The sequence below is a fragment of the Zea mays genome, chromosome 1 (assembly GCF_902167145.1).
Source record: "Zea mays cultivar B73 chromosome 1, Zm-B73-REFERENCE-NAM-5.0, whole genome shotgun sequence".
NCBI classification, from domain to species: Eukaryota; Viridiplantae; Streptophyta; class Magnoliopsida; order Poales; family Poaceae; genus Zea; species Zea mays.
In genome coordinates, this window is record NC_050096.1 from 283,325,276 (window position 1) to 283,344,568 (window position 19,293).

Below are 19,293 nucleotides of genomic sequence, written 5' to 3' on the forward strand. Positions count from 1 at the left end.
GGATTAGTTTTTTGAATTGTTTAATTTTTTTAGATTTTTCACATTCGAACGGATAAAACAACTCGGACCAATCAAAGACATTCACATCGGCTATTGACCGTCGTTACCAACCAGACTTGATCTATAACAGCTACGACCTCAACGTGCAGGTCAGTACCACTTGTGCCCGCTCCAATGCCGCTCTTGTCGCCCGACCCAATCGGTTAGCAGACCAGTCGATCGACTAGATTAATCGTTCGCCGATGCGTCCGTTGTGGTCTATTTCAAAACATAGGACCTATTTGGTAGCAAGGTTTATTTATAGTTTCCAACATAATACTATGATATTTAAAATATTGTATTATTATAGACAAGAGGTGTTTGGTTGAACTTTGTAAAACAAAGTTTCGAATACCTCAGAATTACCAAAAATGCATTATTTTTTAAAGTATTGATACCATAGTTTAGATCAAACCTTTCTAAACCATGCTATGCTATGCTAAAGCCATAGTATCTCTAAAAGCACAACTGGTGCAATATGCTACCCATACTCACAACCCGCGGGTGTCACAAACCTACGAATATACCTGCGGACACATAATTATACACATATATCTATATATATCATCAATATATATACTTATACACACATATAAATATACATATAAAAACATGTATACATATAATATATCCACATATACAACTACATATATACCCAAGTATATTCATGGCGGTGGCAGGTACTTGGGTTTGCGAGCTCCGGTATAATATTTTCATATCCGTGAGAAAAATTCATCGGATTGAGAATCAAACCCACAAACTCTCAGCTAAACTTGTATCATGTAGAGTTTTTATCCGGGAACATGCGGTTAAAATATGCACGTAGCCATTCACTCGTATTTGATTTTTTTTCGTGCTCCGTACCTGCATTCAAAGTCCACTGGCATAGAGACAGGGCCCACTCCGCAGGCCGCAGCAATTGTCTTGCTTTCGCACACCTCAATCTGTGCCGGACGCGACCAAATTCGAAATTGCCCAACGTCTCGCCTCTCGCGACCTCCGCTCCCCATTTCAAACCGAAAGGTCCGAAACCCCATCTCGACCCCGTTCTGCCGTATCTCCGATCCGCCTCCGCCGCCGTCTCCCCTGCCCAGGCGCCGGAAGTCCACCTCGGGCTCCAGCATATCCGCGATGCATCTGGACGGCGTCGACGACGAGCTCGGAGGCGGCAGCTGCGCCCCCTCCCCCGCGCGCTTTGAGCTCCAAGAGGATCCTTCCTTCTGGAAGGACAACAATGTGCAGGTAGAGTTTTATCCGCCTCAATGCGAGTTGCCTCCTCCGGACCTCCCCTTCCACTCAGCCATCGTTTCTCTCCCCTAGCTGGAGTGCTCTAGTCTAAGCTCGCGCGGGACTGCGCCCGTTAGCATTTCATCGAGCACATCTATGTTTCTAGTCGTTTAACTGCTCCAATCTACAGGTTGCGATCCGTATCCGGCCGCTGAGCGGCAGTGAGGTGTCGATGCAGGGGCAGAAGCGGTGCGTCAGGCAGGATAGTAGCCAGAGCCTTACCTGGATTGGACACCCCGAGTCCAGGTTCACTTTCGATCTTGTCGCTGACGAACATGTCACGCAGGTGCTTTTGCTGCTCTCGATTCTCAGTTTAGCATTCGTCCCTCTTTCCATCTGCTGACTTATTTTCGTGCTAACTGTGCAAAATGCGTAACTTCAGGAGGGCATGTTCAATGTTGCCGGGGTGCCCATGGTGGAGAACTGCATAGCTGGCTATAACAGCTGCATGTTTGCTTACGGGCAGGTAAACTGCAGGTTTCACTTGCTAGTCGCTGCTGTAAATACTCAAGTTTTAAGATTGCATTATTCTGTTATTACAAAATTATCTGCTTCTGCTAGACTGGAAGCGGAAAAACACATACAATGCTTGGTGACATAGAAAATGGAACACGGAGGAACAATGTGAATTGTGGTATAACTCCTCGAGTGTTTGAGCATCTCTTTGTAAGGATCCAAAAGGCAAGTCTCGAAGATCTGTTGCTTTCTAGACGCCTAATTTTGGGCTTTTGGCTGACATGACATGTTACTGTTCTTAGCTAAATGTACTCCTTACGGTTTGCAGGAAAAAGAATTAAGGAGAGATGAAAAGCTCATGTTTACTTGTAAATGCTCATTTTTGGAGATTTATAATGAGCAGATTCTGGATCTGCTCAACCCAAATTCTGTAAACTTGCAGGTAATTCATGCACGGATTTTGTAGTTGTACATATATTTGCATGCCTTGTTGTAGTTATACCTCGTGTTAATTTAATGGTCCCTGCTTTTTTCTTTGTTGCATCTTTTTATGTGCTGTTAGCAAATGTCTATATTTCGAGATATACATTATTCATATCATTAGCTGATTAGCTCTAGTTTGATTCTTTCAGATAAGGGAGGATGCCAGAAAGGGTATACATGTTGAGAATTTGACGGAACATGAAATCTCCAATGCTCGAGAAGCGCTGCAACAACTTATTGAGGTTGTTTGATGGAATAATTTCATTTTATTCTGTATTTTATGCTGAGGTTTGTCTCTAGTTGGGATTGTTGGAAGCTTGAATCCCTTTTGCCTGTTCAAACAGAATCGAGTTTGCACAATTGTCTGGTTCCTAAGTTTAAGATTCAGTACATGACTGACCTTAATATACATTCTTCATTTCTTTCCAGGGAGCAGCAAACAGAAAGGTAGCAGCCACCAATATGAACCGAGCAAGTAGCCGCTCTCATAGTGTTTTCACCTGCCTTATAGAAAGTAAGGTACATGAAAGATGAAACACATATTCTCCAGAGTTGTTACTGGTTTGTAATAAGATCTCATTGTGGTTCTCTAGTTTCAAGGTGTCATAGTGGTATTATATATTCAACCTTATTATTGTTCGTTATGACGCACACATATTGCCCTTACTTTCTCTTGAAATTAATTATTCAGTGGGAGTCACAAGGTATCAAGCACCACCGCTTTTCTCGACTCAACCTTGTTGACCTTGCGGGCTCAGAGAGGTAACTTGCATAAGTAACATCACATATAATCATCTGATATGACTATAATGGAATTTTAGTGCGGCCACTTTTCAATGTCTTTCACTCTCCTGTTTAGCACGCATGACTTCTGCCTTGCAGGCAAAAGAGCTCAGGTGCTGAAGGGGAGCGATTGAAGGAAGCTACCAACATCAACAAATCACTATCAACTTTGGGGTTAGTTGATTATTTTCTAATAATACCACAAACTGTGGAAAATCTTTTGAAATTTGTTATAAACTTAGTATGTGAGTCAGATTAAAGTCATAGCATGACATATTTTGTAACTATTTTGGTCAATGGCATCATTGCAGACTTGTCATTACGAACCTAATTGCTGTGTCAAACAAAAAGTCACAGCATGTTCCATACAGAGATTCAAAATTAACATTCCTCCTCCAGGTAATATCAGCAACTGATGCAGTAAAGTTGCTCATGTTGTAACTTGGCATCTAAGGAGCTATTATATGATTGCAAAATTTTTAGATGTGAGTTTACATTCTCTTTGCTGATAAAAGATTTGGTATGCCTTTCACTGCTTTCCAGGATTCCCTTGGAGGAAATTCAAAAACGACCATAATTGCAAACATAAGCCCATCCAGCTGGTAGACTCCTAATCATGATTGTTCTATTCAACTACCCTTTTTATTTTGAAGCTTCCATTCCATTTTGAAAGTTACACATTTGATATTTCTCGCTTTCTATCCAGTTGTGCTGCTGAGACATTAAGCACATTGAAATTCGCGCAACGAGCTAAATATATAAGGAATAATGTAAGTAACCTGCACACATTTAGAATACCACCTTTTTTGTGCAAGCGTCGGCCGTCAGCTGACTATTACTTTTTGTAGGCTATAATTAATGAGGATGCTTCTGGTGATGTTCTTAGCATGCGTTTACAGATCCAGAACCTTAAGGTATATATAAGTTGATACTTTACCAGATACTTACTGTATATTGGAGACAACTGCCTAAATATTCTTATTGGATTAACATTTGTAGTGTGTAGATTATCATTCATCTTAAACTTACCTGCTTTTGCAGAAAGTAATCAGCCGTTTGCAAGGACAATTGGGTTCTGATAAAACAGAAAGCATTGCCTCTCATGGGTTTGTCTGCGAGTCCCCTAGCACATTCAAATGGGATCAGGGTCATGGCATGTTCACTCCACTTACTTTTGATAAAAGGGCTACACAGGTATTCAAAGCTCTTCTTGCTTGCAGAACTTGATGTGCTTGCAGTCTACTTACACTATTTTGTTGGTACCTTGTGTTCAGAGGAACGATTGTGATGCTGCCCTTGTCGCTGCTTTTAGGAGGGAACAAGAGAAGGAAGCACAATTGAAGGCAGTAATAGATGCAAAGCAGACTGCTGAACAGCTGGTCTGTAGTTCTTCATGATTTTGCATCTCTACCTTCAAAGCACTTAAAGCAAAAATATACATGGATAGCCATGTGTTTGCTGATTTTAATATTCTGTTCCTACGCAGGTAGCTCAAAAGACAGAAGAGGTAAGAAGTTTCAAGATGAGGCTTAAGTTTCGTGAAGAACGGATCAAAAGATTGGAGCAGGTTGCTTCAGGGAAGTTATCTGCTGAAGCACATCTTTTGCAAGAGAAGGAAAACCTTGTAAAGGAATTAGAGGTCCTGCGGGGTCAATTAGATCGTAATCCAGAAATTACAAAATTTGCAATGGAGAATCTACAATTAAAGGAAGAGCTACGAAGGTTAGTATTACTGTCTATAGCGAAAGGGCCTCTAGCCTAGTGGTTAAGGATTTCCGAGTAGCACCTCCAAGTCCTGAGTTCGATTCCCCTCGGGAGCGAATTTTCAGGCTTGGTTAAAAAATCCCCTCGCTGTGCCCCATGCGCTCTCGGGTTACGATGTCCTGTGCGCCACCCTCCGGTTGGGCCATTGCAGAGTTGATAGTTGACGCCGGTCTGTTAGTGATGGGGGGCCAGGGTTCGGGGATTTTCTCGGCCGGGACCATTGTTTCGGTCTCTTCTTAATATAATACCGGGAGGGCGGTCTTTCCCTCCCCGGCCGAGTATTACTGTCTATATTATGATGCTCTTTAAATGTTTATGGAATATGGACTCATCTTTTCTAGTTTGATTGCTGGCAAAGAATAACTGATTCTTGAATATATCATTGTCTGAAATAGCTGTTTCTAGGATTTCAGTTATTTTTATTGTTCTGTTAACCTTACCAGTCACTTTTATTTTGTTGAATATTTTGTTACGTGATTACGGCTCATTTTTTGTATGTGACTGATGGCAAGGAGTAACTGATTCTTGAATATTTTATTGTCTAAATAAACTTATTGGTCTTTACTTGTTTATCCGCTCGGAGTTTAGTTGGAATTTTAATGGACTTCTATTGTTACTTCAAAAATAACAGGTTGCAGTCATTTGTTGATGAAGGTGAACGAGAAATGATGCATGAGCAAATCATTGTTTTACAAGATAAGGTATTGCATTGCAAACTCATCTGGATTCATTGAAGTTGTGAGCTTACTTAATAATTTGATTTGCAGCTGCTTGAGGCACTTGACTGGAAGCTTATGAATGAGAAGGAACCTATTAACAAGGTTTGCTTATAAATATATGAAAAAAATGAAGGATGTGAATCCCTTTATATGTAAAAAATCCAGTTGTATTTACTTCATGGAACTATACATGCTTAACTTGCCTTATATATGAAAAACTTATGCAGGGTCTCTCATTATTTGGGGAGTCAGCTGGCGATGAGGAAAATGAGTTTCTTCGTTTGCAGGTTGGTGAAAGCATACAACTGCGACATATACAACTCTGATTATACCTTTGTTTATATAAGTATGTTTATTCATTTGTGGCTGTAACTACTTTATAATTTTGTACTGCAGGCTATTCAAAATGAGAGAGAAATTGAGTCGTTGCGTAAAAAAATGACATTCTGCCTTGAAGCAAAAGATAATCTTGAAAGGTATACATTTTGTTCTGCCTCGGCTTGCTGTTACTAGGTTTATTACTATTAATCAATATGTTTTCTTCTTCTATAGACTATTGAGATATTTATGTTTTTAGAGATGGCTAATAATATTCCCTGTCACTCCAAATGGTAAGTTGGTTAGGACATGGACATGGTTTCTAATATGACATTTTGACTTGTAATTTTTTTTGAACAAATGCAGGAGAGCTGCGTGTCATTATATTAAGAAGACGAAAAAAAACATAGGAGAGACAAGACTTGTCAACCCCTAATACAAAGGCCCCTAGGCCGAGACCCCCTGACATTAACACAACGCGCCACACACACATAGCAACAACCCGACCAAAACGACCACCAGCAGGCAAACTGCTAGGGTCCCCTAGGGAGCTGGCGCGGGAGGAGGTCCTGCAGAGCTGATGCACCAGCCAAGCACCAAACGCTGCCCTTCTCAATCACAACACTCTGAACTCGCTGGGTGCAGGGCACAACCCCCTAAAAAACACAAGCATTACGGTGCTTCCAAATCTCTCAAGCGACCAAAATGATCAAGGAATTAAGACCTTTTCTTAGACTCTTCTCCACTTTCTTTATACTTTGACACCACCAATTTGAGAAACGAGTGCATCCAGGCTGAGGTACAATGGCTAGGAGGCCTATACTATTCTAATTAGATAGAAAATGCTATATATTATGAAAGTATTTTTCATCATGAATATAGTAACATCAACCATGTGTTGTCGATCAATGTGGCTTTTCATATATTGAAGGATTATAAGAGTTCGATTGTCTAAAATCCTAAAATGTCCTAGATTTAATGGAGGCGGCAGGGTTTTTAAGGCGTCGAGGCGGTGGCCCAACACCCAGAAATCCAAGGCGCCTTGCCCGCCTTGCTCGCCTAGGTGTCCAGGCGGCGGTCCAACGCCTCGCTTCGCCTCACCTTACGCTTTAAAAACACTAGGAGGGGGAATAGTGTTTTTAGTCCTTGTATGTCACACAAAACAGGACAATTGAAATTCTGAAACCCATGTGGCTCTTATTTTCAAGTTTTGTCTCCTTTCTGCTATGCTACCTTTGATTCACTGATATGCCACATTACTGGCTATAGCATCTATCTTTTGGTTCAAAGCTTGTGTGGTAATGTGAACGAGTGTTCATAATGCTTGAAAAATCCCGATGAGTAGATCATTTATCAAATCATTTGGTTTCACTTCTCCACATTGACAATATTGTTGATTGTTCCCTATGAATTCCACCTCATGTTTGCTCCCAGTTTCTCGAGGCATTATAATCATGCTTATGCCTGTATGGATATTTGGTTTCCATGCTATCTACTACTGTTCTGATATCATTGCCTGATATATGAAATAATGTGCAGGCATGTCAATGAGTTGACCACAGAGTTGGAGCTTACAAAGAAACACAACAACACATATAAAGAGTTCAAGGCTGCCCAGCTCCAGGAGCAAGGAGAAGCAGATTTACATAACTTGTCTGACGCTCAGATGGAACTTAAGACTTTGGTTGATGCAATAGCTTCTGCGAGTCAACGGGAGGCAGAAGCTCATGAAACTGCTATCGGTTTGGCCAAAGAGAATGAAGAATTGAGGCTGCAGCTTAAGGTTTTGATTGAGGATAACAAGAGATTGGTTGAGCTCTATGAACACACTGTTGTCAATGTTGAGGCAAATCAAGATGGAAACCCTGTAGATGATCTGTTGAATGCCCAACCAGCAGCCACATCAGATTTCCATGCACATAACTCATCTAGTGTGGCACAGGAGTCTAAGATAGTAGACGAAAAATGCACCAATGAGGACAATTTCTCAAGAGTTACATCTGTTGAATTGCGTCTTCAGCTGGAGGAGATGCATGAGGAAAATGATAGACTTATGGGGTTGTATGAGAAAGCTATGCAGGAAAGAGATGAATTCAAACGGAAAATTTTAGAGCAAAGCGACTCTGAAGCTGTAAAACATATTCAGTTGGACGAGAAAGATGTCGAAATGAGTGAAGCAGCTGAGAATCCTGAAGTGAAACATATTCATGACTCCACAATTGCAGCTTTGAAAGAAGTGCTGCAGATTGTTCGGAGTAAGTTGGAGCTTGTCCAAGATAAGGTTGTGTCTGCTCAGGATGCAGTAAAATATTTTAAGGCACTCGAAATAGCTAGTGGTAAGGCCGAAGAACTTTCTGCAAGAATTGAGCTTCAGCGTCTAGGTGCGCAGCGTGGTCAGGAAGAAATCACTTTCCTGAAGTCTGTGCTATCAGAATCACAGAAGAAGAAAAATGCTTTTGAAGGCAAGTATTTCTTGCCTGCAGCATCATGTTGGAACTTGGTTTTGAAGACCAAAAGTCTTGCGGAGTCCAAGTTTGATGCCAGCTTTGGATCAATGAATCAGAAGAAAGAACAGTTGAATCATCTCCAAACTCGCAAAATTGAACTATCTGCTGCAAGAACGAGAGCACGTGAATCTGAAACTGAGTTGAAAAGCAAAATTGATGGCCTTAAAGCGAAACTTCGCGCTCATGAAGCTCAAAGAAAGGAGGAAGAAAAGGTCCTGTTTGCTATTGATAACCTGGATACTTCCACTACACTAATGCATAAACCCAAGAACTATGGCAAGGCAACCGACCTGCTGAAATCTGAGGAGGATCGGATGAAGCTTCTGTGTGAACTACAGAAGGCCCGCGAACAGCGCTCCATGGTACATAAGGAAATAAGAAGCATGAATGAGTGTGATTATATTGATCGTGAGATTGGAGTCCTTGAAGCAGAAATAGAGGATTCCTGCATCTCCATACTGGAAACTGACATTGAGAAGTTTGTCCGTGACAACACTTTAGCAGAGATTTGGGAGGGTAGCGCAAAGGATCTGGAGGCATTGCTGGTCGATTACCAAGACTGTGTTTTCCAAGTCAACTTGAAGGAGGAAGAGATCAAGGTGTGCAGTGAGTCCTTGCAGTATCAAGCCAGGGACATGGATAAACTTCAGTCGAAGCTGAACCAAGCGATCCGGGAGCTGGGTGAGCTTCTGCAAGATAGAAGAAGCCTAACCGCTTGCAGTCTGGATGAACCCACGCTGCCCGTTGGTGAAAAGGTGGCAGCAGACCTTGAGGCCGTCCGGATTCATGTCGATGAAGCTAAGCAGCTTTTGATTCTCGACAACCAAGCTAATTCATGAACCTGCGCAGCTAGTTTCAGGTCCCTTATAAAGATGCGACGAGTGACAGGCTAGTCTGTCTTGGCTTCTGCTGTTCAGATCCTTAGTACGTAGTAGCAAGACATCAGAGATGGGAAGCTGCGGAATTTGCTTCATTAGTTGGAAGCTATCTGAAGCCGAATCTGCTGATTCTTTTTTCCGTGGATCAGCTACCTTCTTCTGGTGGTCTTGCTTCGAGTCAAAACAACAGGTCCTGCAAGCCACTGTTCCGGATCCGATTTCTCCTCTGGTGTACACTTCAAGATGGAGCGGAGAAACTGATCCGACTTAGGCTTGACCTTTTGCTTCTGTAACTCTCCAGAGACTGGTAGCAACTAGCAACCAGTGGGTGGACTTGTATCACAACTTAATCTGAGCCAGGTGTCTTATTTTATTTATGCTATAAGTGCACAAATGCTGCACTCCAGTTTCTTGTAGAAATTTTCGGGCTGATCTTGAATTTTACCTGCTGAAGAGTTTCCGTGTTCTGCTGCTGTACTGTAAACAGGTGTGCCAGGTTTGTAGGGGGACCCCCTGGATTCTGTGGTCTGTTGTTTTTTCATTCGACTGATTTTCTGTTTGCGCAGTATGGACTCCTCTGGAAGCTTCATCGGCTCTTGTCCCGTTGCTTATTTTGATCCTTGTCCTTTCTCCCGTTCCTCCAAACGCCTCTATGGTCAGCAGCCGAAGAAGAGGAAGAACAAACAGCGATGTCCAGCTGGCATTTGCCATTATCTTAAGCGCGACAACCAAGTGGCGCAACCCTGTAGCCTCCCCAGCTCTACACCGTGGACCACAACCAACGCCGTTTGACCCAATCAATGAAAATTAGTAAACCACGCACGAAACAAGACGGATACCAACTTCCGAACAACGAGCGCTTAGCGGCAAAGCGTGCGGCCGTCACCGTCAGATTCGCGATTCGACGTCGTCCATCATCAGAATCACCAGGCCGCGTGCGCTCGTGCTGAGCCGGAGCCAGCGCGCGGCCGACTCGGACTCCACCCGTCCGCGGTGGGCACGCGACGGCTCCTTCGGCTGTCTCCATCGCGTCCCGCGTGGCGTCGCCCGCGTTCCCACGTCACAAAACCCGCCGCGTCTTGACAAATTTGTGCATAAATGTTTCGTGTGTTTTGCAGTCTTGCGGTCACCATCCGGCGAACGGGAGCGATAAATACGTCACGGGCGGAGGAAAATTGGGGATTGATTTTTTTTCCCCTCTCTTTCCCGGCGGGGAGGCGCGGAGCAGCCGCGACCGCGAGAAAGAAAAGGAAGCCGACGCCACGCACGCCATCGCCGCCTCTATCCTCGTCCTCTCCCTCCCCCTCTCTCTCTCCCTGCTCCACCTCCACCAACCAATACACACCTCCCTCTCTAAATACCACTCCGTCCGAGAGCACAAAGCAGGGTATCTTCCTTTTAAAAGAAATCTTGGCTGGGTGTTGACGCACGCAGCCGGCGGCAACCTGTGCGGGGAGCGCCAAGGGCTCCAGGAAAGAATCGGCGGCGGGCTCGCGATCGGGAAGGGGAGCGGGGCGCATGCGCGAGCACTGGCACGGCGACGGCGACGGCGACGGCGAGGACGAGCATGAGCCCCAGCCGGGGTGCGGGGAGGGCGCGGGGCAGGCGGCGGCGAACTGCGCGGCGGTGTGCTGCTGCTGCCCGCTGGCGCTGCTCGACGTGCTGCTGCTCGTCACCGTCCGGCTCCCCGCGGGCGTCATGCGGCGGGTGAGGAGGAGGCGCCGGCGCCGCCGCGGCCACGGAGGTGCCGGAGCCAACCGGAAGAGGCCGGCGCCCGCGTCGCCTTCGGGAAGCAGCGGCAAGGCGATGATCGGAGCGGCGACGCTAGACATCGACGAGGAGGCGCGCGGCGAGGTGGAGTCGGCGGCGGCGGCGGAGCTGGAGCGCGAGATCATGAGCTCGCACTTCTACGGCGCCGGCTTCTGGCGCAGCGTCTCCTCCAACTCCAGCTCCTCGTCCAGGCGCTACCAATAGATGCGCGTTCTGGCGTAAATAGTGAGCACTCGGTCGCTACTAAACTACCCACGATTACTCCATCTGTTCTTGGAGTCTCCTCCAACTGCCAGTCAGCGCAGCATGCATGGCAAAAGGAGCAGCAGCCTTCGGCATCGTGCAAGTGCACTTATTCTGAATGGACACGTGCGAAACTGGCACGTGCGGGTTGCATCATTGTACTGCTACGCCATTGTCTCGAGCATGGACCACGCCAGCAGCTGCAGCTTGGGATGGAGAAGCGAAAGGGGTCAGTGATTGTGCTTAGGTTTTTCATCTCTCTCCTAATCTTTTTTGTGTAACTGGAGCAGGAAATGCTGAAACCTCAAGCTTCTGTCCAAACGATGTACTCCTATTTAGTATTATTGATTGATTGAGAGGCCGATCGATAACAAATGAACAAATAGAACACTGTTCATGACGCAGTGCTTTTTTTCTCCTGCGTCACTGCGTGCTTTTGCGTGTGTGCACGAGCTAAATCCAGATCGAGTTCATTTCTATTTATTTTTAGACTAAAATTAATTAAAAATTCTAATTTGTTAAAATAACATTTAGATCATAACCTATTATAACCTCTACCGGCGGACTCCTTCATTCGATCGGCGCCGTTGCAGAGGATCCCTCCATGACACCTTCGCTTATAGAGGAAATACTATTTGACCAAAAGCTAAGGCGGCCTTCGATAGCTATCTTTACTCATTCTTTATCTTATCTTATATTTCAAACTTCACTTAACAATTAGTGTAATCTACAATTCAATTTTCAATTTTACATGACCTGTTGCAGATAATCTAATAGTTGACATACGTCTACAATTATCTCCTTAGATCCAATGAGGTCAAGTTAATAGTTTAGCTAATTGTTAGTAAAATAATAAACTAATAAATACCTTTACTAATTAGATCAAATTAACTAATAATAATTAACATTAGTCGTGATATTTTAATTGTTAACAATGCAAACTGGTTGTAATGCTCTATTTTGTTCCATAAAGCTAAACATTAGCTCATTTGAATCTGAATGGATTCAGCAAATTGTTAGATAATCTCAAACTAACAACTATCTTAATGTAGTCCTATTTAATTGCACTAGGGCCTGTTTGAATTTACTAAAGCTAATAGTTAGCTGCAGACATCCAACAGATTAACTAATAATTCAGCTATTAGCTACGTTTAATAAATCAGTTAATAGTTAGCCAACAATTATTAGCTAGCTAATTCTATATAGTAACTTTTTAGTCAGTTAACTATTAACTCTGGTGCATTCAACTAGAGCCTAAAGCTAATAGTTAGCTGCTACAATTAGCCGGAGATATCCAAAGAACCTAACTAATAATTCAATTATTAGCTGCTTTTAGCTGGAGACATCTAAACGCCCTCAGCTAAGAGCATCTTCAAGAGACTAGCTAAATAACTCGTCAAACCAAAATTTGAATACTCAATATTAAAATAACTCTCCAACAGACTAGCTATCCGACTCTCCAAATTGGCTCTCTCACTAGTCAAATTTGGCTAGCCACCTAAATAGCCAAATTAAATAGACAGTCTGTTGGAGTGAGATACTATATATAAAGTATAATCTTTATGAAAAGGTAAATAAATAGTCAAATAATTCAGCTAACTATTACTTGAACCTTCAACTACCTATTAGTTATTAGCTGGTTCAACCCAGCTAAAATCAGCTAATAGTTAGTCAGTTAATTCCACCAACAATTTTTTAACCAACTAACTATTAGTTTTAGTGTATTTAAACATGACCAAGTCAACTATCAACAATTAATAATTAACTATAAGTTATTATGCAACTAATTATTAACAAATAATGATCTAGATAGAGGCTAACTAGCAGATGACTAGGGATGGCAGTGGAGAATTTTTCGCCGGGAATAGCTCTCCATCCCTGATCATGCGATGAAAATTTTTCCCGCGAGGATCCCCACGGACGCTTGTGGGGGCATTTCTTCTCCATCTCCGTTCCCTGCGGGGATAAATCCTCAACGGGGATCCCCGTCCCCACTTAAATTATAACAAGGACATGCGTCATTTGTTATTAATGCAAAACATTGTCACTTATATACATCGTCAGATGTAATAAATCATGATATGTACATTAAAATGAACATATTTGTGCAAAACGAGATCTCTTGATAAGGTAATTGTTTATTTCTATCATTAACTAGTACACAAAAATGTTGACACATATAAGTTTAACAGGTCCCCGCGGAAAATAGGGATAGAGAATGCTTCTCCGTCACCATTCCCGTTTACCTGTCGGAAGAAGAGTTTTCCCCCATTTATCTTCCCGTGGGGAAGAGTTTTCCCCTATTTGTTTGGGACTAAAGGGATTGAGAGAACCAAAACCCTTTACTATTTAGAATTAAATAATAAGAGATTTTGGCCCCTCAACCCCTATATTACACTTGCTTCTAAACATGCCATAATGGAGAAATTCCGAGCGGAGAATTGAGGATTGGATCTCCATTGCAATCTCTACATGTGACCGTCATAGGTAATAGTAGGTATCTTTTTGTGATCATTAGTTTTTTTTAAACAAATTTTGAATTTGTGTTATTTGTTTAACTATAATTTCTCTCTCGTTCGTCTCTAACTCCGTATATTTGTACCAATTTCCTACAAACTTCAACGCTCAGGTCCTTAGCTTAAATGTCATTTTCTCTCTCTATTTATCCTACTTCCATTTTTTTGGGTTAGTTAGAAGCATGGCACTCAATTTTTTTTAAAAAAAGAAACTAGCTAGTTTATTTTCATGCCATTCCATGTCATCAAAATAAACTAGCCGTCTAGTTTTATAAAAAATGAGCAGTATACAATTAATCCTCTATTTTTATGGCTATGTAATGTGAGAGCTCCTTTAAACACTTGTCATCGAACTATTTTCAGCTAACCCTTAGAACGTGGCCTACACTCTCGCTCTGTAAAAACTTCGTTTGTTGGCCAAATAAAAATCGAAACCTTCTTTTGTTGGCGAAATAAAAATTGAAAACTTTCATTTGTTGCCCAAATAAAAATAAAAACGGATCAAACTCAAGAAGCACATCTGGTAAATCTGGACTCGGAAGCACGAGCTGTTCGTTCATAGTTCTAGTTCTAGTGACAATCTAAAGAACATGTCAGCAACTTACATTTGCTACTAAAAGAAGCTGGAGCATTATATACAGCTCCAGGTTGCACCAGAACCAAATTATTGGGATCACTGATCCTCTCAGAGAAGCGTGCAGCGGTAACCATGGACTCCATGTCTTAAAGCAACAATGTTTCCAATCAAACTTGAGGCGGCTAAGACGCCTTCGCGAGGTCAAAGACAGCGATGAACGGCATCAGGACAGACCCTATCCAGAGCTTCCCGTCTTTCTCCTCCACTTCGCTGACGGCTCTCACCACCTCGCCCTTGGTGTCCTCCAAGATGTCAAGCACCTGGCCCTCTGGGCTGTACTTGATGATGACCGCGTGGAGCCTGCCACCGATCTGCATCAGGTAGTGGTACTTGGCGGGGATCGGGAGGCTGAGCAAAAACTTCCTCAGCTTGACATGGCGGCTCATAAGCCGGGCGTACAGACTTCGGCGGCAGTGGATTGCCACCCAGAACTCGCCCTTCTCATTCGTTCTCACATTGTCTGGGAAGCCAGGCAAGATAGCGAAAAGATCCACAGTGCCTGCCTTCTCGCCTTTCAACCAGTATCTGCTCAACCTGTCTCCGAAGAACACAAATATTGAGTGCCTGATATCATAGAGCTGAAATAAGAAAGCTTAAATCAAGTGTAAGAAAGATAATGCACACCTGCCACGCGATCCTTCGCAGAAAACAAAGAATGAGCCATCCTTGCTCATGGACACACCGTTGGGAAATTGGAGGTTGCGATGCAGTACTGTCGTTTCCTTTGTCTGTGGGTTATATTTCAGAAGTCTCCCAGAGGGATCCCCCGAGAAAACTAACTGCATGAAATTCCTGAAAATGAATGATTACTGATAAGGTCATGGAAGATCCAAGGTGTCTTGGATCCAGCAAACTTGTTTGCAAATTGAGGAGACATTAAGGACGCGTTTGGTTGCGGGGCAGCTGGGAAAGGGACGTCCCCTCGCGTTCTCTCTCGTCCCTCCAATTTTAAGGGAGGGCTGAGGGCAACACTGGGACCCAACCCCTGAACCAAACAATTTTATTTAAACGATCGTCATATTTCATTTCGTTCTGTCATGACAACCAAACGCACCTAAAGGGGTGTTTGAATGCACTAGAGCTAATAGTTAGTGACTAAAATTAGCTAGAGACATCCAAACACCCTAGCTAATATTTCAGCTATTAGCTATTTTTAGTAAATTAGCTACTAGTTAGCTAGTTATTTGTTAGCTAGCTAATTCTACTAGCAAATTTTTAGCCAACTAACTATTATCTCTAGTGCATTCAAACACCCCATAAGTTTTCCCAATATAACAGTCTAAGTCATAATAGTCACTAAACCAGGTGCTATACAATGAAGTAGAATGGTTGGAGAACCTTGTATGACACTAGAACTAGTAAAAGAGTAGGACTCCTCCCGGGCGACACGGTTGCCTCCTCCCTTGGAAAAAGAAGGTTACTCCTCCACATAAGCCGCTCGGTCGCCTCCTCCCGGGCGACACGGGCGGCCGAAACCCTAGCCGCCACCGGCCCCTCCCTCCACTCCATCCCACCTCGCCGTCACCGGAGAGCGCCGCCGGATGTCCGCGTGGCCCCAAGGAAGGTGGCGGCGGGGCGATTTTGCTTTGGTTTGGTCGCGTCTGCCCGGATCTAGTCGGGTTACCAGGAGGTGGCAACGGCGCGTGTGGGACGGCGACCCTTCGCCAGCGCGGCTGGGCTGGCCAGGGCCTCGGCGGCATCCTGGCGGCAAAGAGCGAGGCGTTTGTATGGCACATCCGGGGGATGCGGGTCCTGGCTGGGTGCCCGCGCAGCAAGGGGGCATGTGGCCGGCAGTGGGTCGCAGGCGCGGAGACGATGCTGTCTGTCGCCCCCAGGGCAGGGAGCGGCGCCGCGCGCGGAGGGCTGGAATCTGGTGCGCGCGAGGTTGGCGGCCTCCGCGTGCCAACCATCGGAGGCGCCGGCAGGTTGGTCCCGGACCAGCGCATGTGCCAGAGTGGTGTTCGGCGTTGGTGCGTCGGCAGGCCTGCGCAGTCGGCCTGAATGGCGGAGGCGGGACCTCCACTCATCCGCGACAACGTCGGCTAGTGGCTCGGGCTAGCGCTAGATGGTGGTTGTGGCGGCGGCCCCAATAATCTTCATCTCTGTGCGGGACGGCGGGGCAGCGGCAACGACGGAGGCAGCTTGCGGTGTCTCGAGGTTTCGGCCAGACACTGTGCTGGGGGCTCTTGGGCGAAAGTCTCGGCGACGGTGACGCCCATGGGCGCCGCTTCCCCTCCTAAGGGCGTCGCATCCCCAGTGCTATCTTCCTTGGGTGAAAGCCCGGTCCATCGCGGACAGGCGACGGTGGCGTCACGGTGACGTTACTCCATTCCTGAAGGCGTCACTTCTGAAGTACGCCTCGGCCACGGCTTTGCCTTCGGCTGTTGCTTCGCTTCTCGGCGCCTGGTATGCGGGTGGAGGTGGGGTTTTGCATCGTGAAGTCGGAGCTGCTACGTCAGGGGATGTGCCTCGGCAACGATAACATGAGACGAACCTCCCTTCTTTGTGGTCCAGTTTGTTTCGAAGGTTAGGCAAATTCCGGAGGCAGGGCGGAGGGTCAAGATTGGAAGTCGGAGCTGCTCTGTGCCTTGAGCCCGACAACGATGACCTATCGAGACCTTTCGCTTCGGGCTGTATGTCTGCTTTTCGTTTGTTTCGCATGTCGGCTGCTTTGGGAAGTCGGAGTTGCTGGATGCTCTGCATCCTTGCTTGACAACGATGACCCTTAGCAGTTTTGCGTGCTCTCGTGTGGGGTTGCCGCTGCTTGTGTTGTTTGGACACTGTGTCGGCGGTGAGTGTGGTGCCGTGTTGATTTCTCAATCCAACCGGCGAGTTGAGTTGTATGGTGTCGGCGCGTTGATGTCACAATCCAACCGTCTGTTGTTTGTTGTTTAGTCCGGTCCGGACCGCTTCTTTTTATTACTATAATCGGCAGCTCTCCCGCCTGGTTTGTTAAAAAAAGAGTAGGACTGTAGCCCTCAAAGAAAGAATTGGTCCATTTTGGGTTTTTATATTCTCCATCTTCAGTTTATTCATTAGGAAAGTATGTGACTGTACCCCTGATGTGAAACATGATGTGCTGAAGAGATCTGACAGATCATAGCATAATGCCTATTTTTTTATAAAACAAATACACGTGTGAGGTGAGTATCGTTTGTAGCATATAAATAATGTTTGCTGACACTTCAATTAGGATGAGTGAAGGTAAACAAAGTAAAGTAATCCAAGCAGACGACCTTCCAAGTTCCAACCTAATGTCAGGATCGTGGATTCGTGATGTTCCCGATCACCTACCCCGTGGTCAGTAGGAATCAAGTTTCAAGTGAGCATCCATCCAAGCACGCAAAGCAGAGGGAAGAGAGCGAGGGCATGTCATCACAGACCGTCTCTGGTAGTGGATGCTGGAGTCCGTGAAGTACACATTGCCCTCGTCGTCGAGATCGAGGTCGTTGGTGAAGTTGAGGCGCACGCCCTCGGCCTCCGTTGCGAGCGGCGTGGCCAGCCCGCCTTCGGGACCGACCTTAAGCAATCCGAAGTAGGCGTCGGCGATGTACAGGTCCCCGGTCTTCTTATCGAAGCGGAGCCCGAGCGGGCGGCCGCAGATGTGCTCGTTGGGGAGGTACTCCACCGGCGAGGCTTTAGGCCCGCCGCAGAGCTCCTGCGTCCAGCGCGGGGAGGCAGTCGCGAAGGGGACCCACCGCTCGCCGTCCCAGAAGACGACCCGGCCGTCGGCGACGCCCGTGTACGGGCCGCGACCCTGAGGGTCGAAGGCGACACTCTCGGGACCCTGCACATCGCCGCGGAACCGCACCTCGGCCCCGCGGAGCCGCTCCCGCTCGTCCGCGTGCGGCGGCATCTCGGCGGGATCGGGGAGGTCGACGAAGTGCGCCTCGAACCCCGGGAAGCCCGCCATGCTGCCCATCCGCAGCGGATCCGTGCCACAGAATGCCGCCAGGACCGCCACCAGCAGCGCCGCGGCCACCACCCCCGGCGACGCCATCCCGCTAGCCAGCGGCTCACCCACTCGCCCCACTCTCCCTCGCCTCGCTCTTGCGGGGCTTCGCTTGGGTTTCTCCGCCGCGCGCAAGCGCTTAGTGATGGGAATGGCACGGCGTGCTTTGCTGCCGCTCAGTGAGGACGGATGGAACGAGGGGTCATCACTTCGACGCGCCGCGGCTGCCGGGGCCCGGGGCTTTTGTATATTTCGCGGCGGAAACTGGCCTGGGTGCGCTGTGCACGGCCAACAAGGTCGCTCGCTGCCTCCTGTGCGCTCCGCACATGTCAACTACCCCATGGATCCCTCACATGCTTCCGCGCCAAGCATCAGCATCACGCATTCACGCATCGCCGTCAGTCCTCCATGCCTGCCACGCCACCGATCACACACACCCGCCCTACATGTCCTTTCGTGTGAGGTGGATGGGCTAACAAGAATACTAACACGAATATTTTTTTACAAAGCATGTCCAACACCAACACTACAATATGATATAATTTTATTTCCTGTATTTTTTTTCAAAATTACATGCTTCTTATAAAAATCATGCATTCTAAAGGGTCTTTAAGGTATTCCCTCCATTTTATTCTTTTTAGTTCCTAAATTAATAAACACACATACTAGAATAGAGATAATACATGTTTCAGTCCTTATATTAATAATTTAAGAACTAAAATAAAATAAAATAGAAAAACTAAAAATTAGTCTCTAGAAATTAAACACCCGCTAACTATAATGGAACAGTGTCCTTTACCATTAAAGTCATGTTCGGTTGTTTGGAATTGGAGCACCCGGATTAATTCCTAGCCAGATTACTTCTCTAATTTATATAGATTTTGATGAGCTGGAATAAATCCTGGCTTATTCCGGTACAACCGAACGGCCCCTAAGACTAG

The 19,293-nt window shown here is 45.6% G+C and overlaps 3 protein-coding genes across 3 annotated transcripts; 2 read left to right on the top strand and 1 right to left on the bottom strand.

The window, feature by feature from the left end:
- The first annotated feature begins 939 nt into the window (after positions 1 to 939).
- Positions 940 to 9,648, top strand: LOC103644012 (kinesin-like protein KIN-12G). The gene is made up of 21 exons (NM_001351696.1): positions 940 to 1,281; positions 1,457 to 1,612; positions 1,709 to 1,792; positions 1,888 to 2,007; positions 2,111 to 2,224; positions 2,415 to 2,507; positions 2,695 to 2,784; positions 2,957 to 3,027; positions 3,148 to 3,222; positions 3,360 to 3,447; positions 3,592 to 3,650; positions 3,755 to 3,818; positions 3,897 to 3,962; positions 4,090 to 4,242; positions 4,323 to 4,427; positions 4,535 to 4,770; positions 5,444 to 5,513; positions 5,580 to 5,633; positions 5,759 to 5,818; positions 5,928 to 6,007; positions 7,389 to 9,648. The coding sequence occupies exons 1-21, from the start codon at positions 1,171 to 1,173 to the stop codon at positions 9,193 to 9,195; spliced, it is 3,756 nt and encodes a 1,251-aa protein (NP_001338625.1). The 5' UTR covers positions 940 to 1,170; the 3' UTR covers positions 9,196 to 9,648.
- A 732-nt stretch (positions 9,649 to 10,380) lies between these two features.
- LOC100304348 (uncharacterized) lies at positions 10,381 to 11,565 on the top strand. The gene has a single exon (NM_001165786.1). The coding sequence runs from the start codon at positions 10,753 to 10,755 to the stop codon at positions 11,206 to 11,208; it is 456 nt and encodes a 151-aa protein (NP_001159258.1). The 5' UTR covers positions 10,381 to 10,752; the 3' UTR covers positions 11,209 to 11,565.
- A 2,706-nt stretch (positions 11,566 to 14,271) lies between these two features.
- Positions 14,272 to 18,561, bottom strand: LOC100283635 (strictosidine synthase). Its single transcript, NM_001156536.2, has 3 exons — positions 17,784 to 18,561; positions 15,025 to 15,192; positions 14,272 to 14,934 (listed from the first exon to the last, which is right to left on the bottom strand). Exons 1-3 carry the CDS (start codon positions 18,398 to 18,400, stop codon positions 14,523 to 14,525), a joined length of 1,197 nt encoding a protein of 398 aa, NP_001150008.2. The 5' UTR covers positions 18,401 to 18,561; the 3' UTR covers positions 14,272 to 14,522.
- Positions 18,562 to 19,293: the final 732 nt, after the last annotated feature.

What these genes read in the sequence shown, in the direction of transcription:
- LOC103644012 (NM_001351696.1), top strand. Translation starts at nt 1,171, where the DNA reads ATGCATCTGGACGGCGTCGACGACGAGCTCGGAGGCGGCAGCTGCGCC. An exon ending in CTAAATATATAAGGAATAAT is followed by an intron (nt 3,819 to 3,896) that starts GTAAGTAACCTG and finishes TACTTTTTGTAG; the next exon opens with GCTATAATTAATGAGGATGC. An exon ending in TTAAAGGAAGAGCTACGAAG is followed by an intron (nt 4,771 to 5,443) that starts GTTAGTATTACT and finishes CAAAAATAACAG; the next exon opens with GTTGCAGTCATTTGTTGATG.
- LOC100283635 (NM_001156536.2), bottom strand. Translation starts at nt 18,400, where the DNA reads ATGGCGTCGCCGGGGGTGGTGGCCGCGGCGCTGCTGGTGGCGGTCCTG. An exon ending in AGCATCCACTACCAGAGACG is followed by an intron (nt 15,193 to 17,783) that starts GTCTGTGATGAC and finishes ATTCATTTTCAG; the next exon opens with GAATTTCATGCAGTTAGTTT. An exon ending in TGCGAAGGATCGCGTGGCAG is followed by an intron (nt 14,935 to 15,024) that starts GTGTGCATTATC and finishes CTTCGGAGACAG; the next exon opens with GTTGAGCAGATACTGGTTGA.
- LOC100304348 (NM_001165786.1), top strand. Translation starts at nt 10,753, where the DNA reads ATGCGCGAGCACTGGCACGGCGACGGCGACGGCGACGGCGAGGACGAG.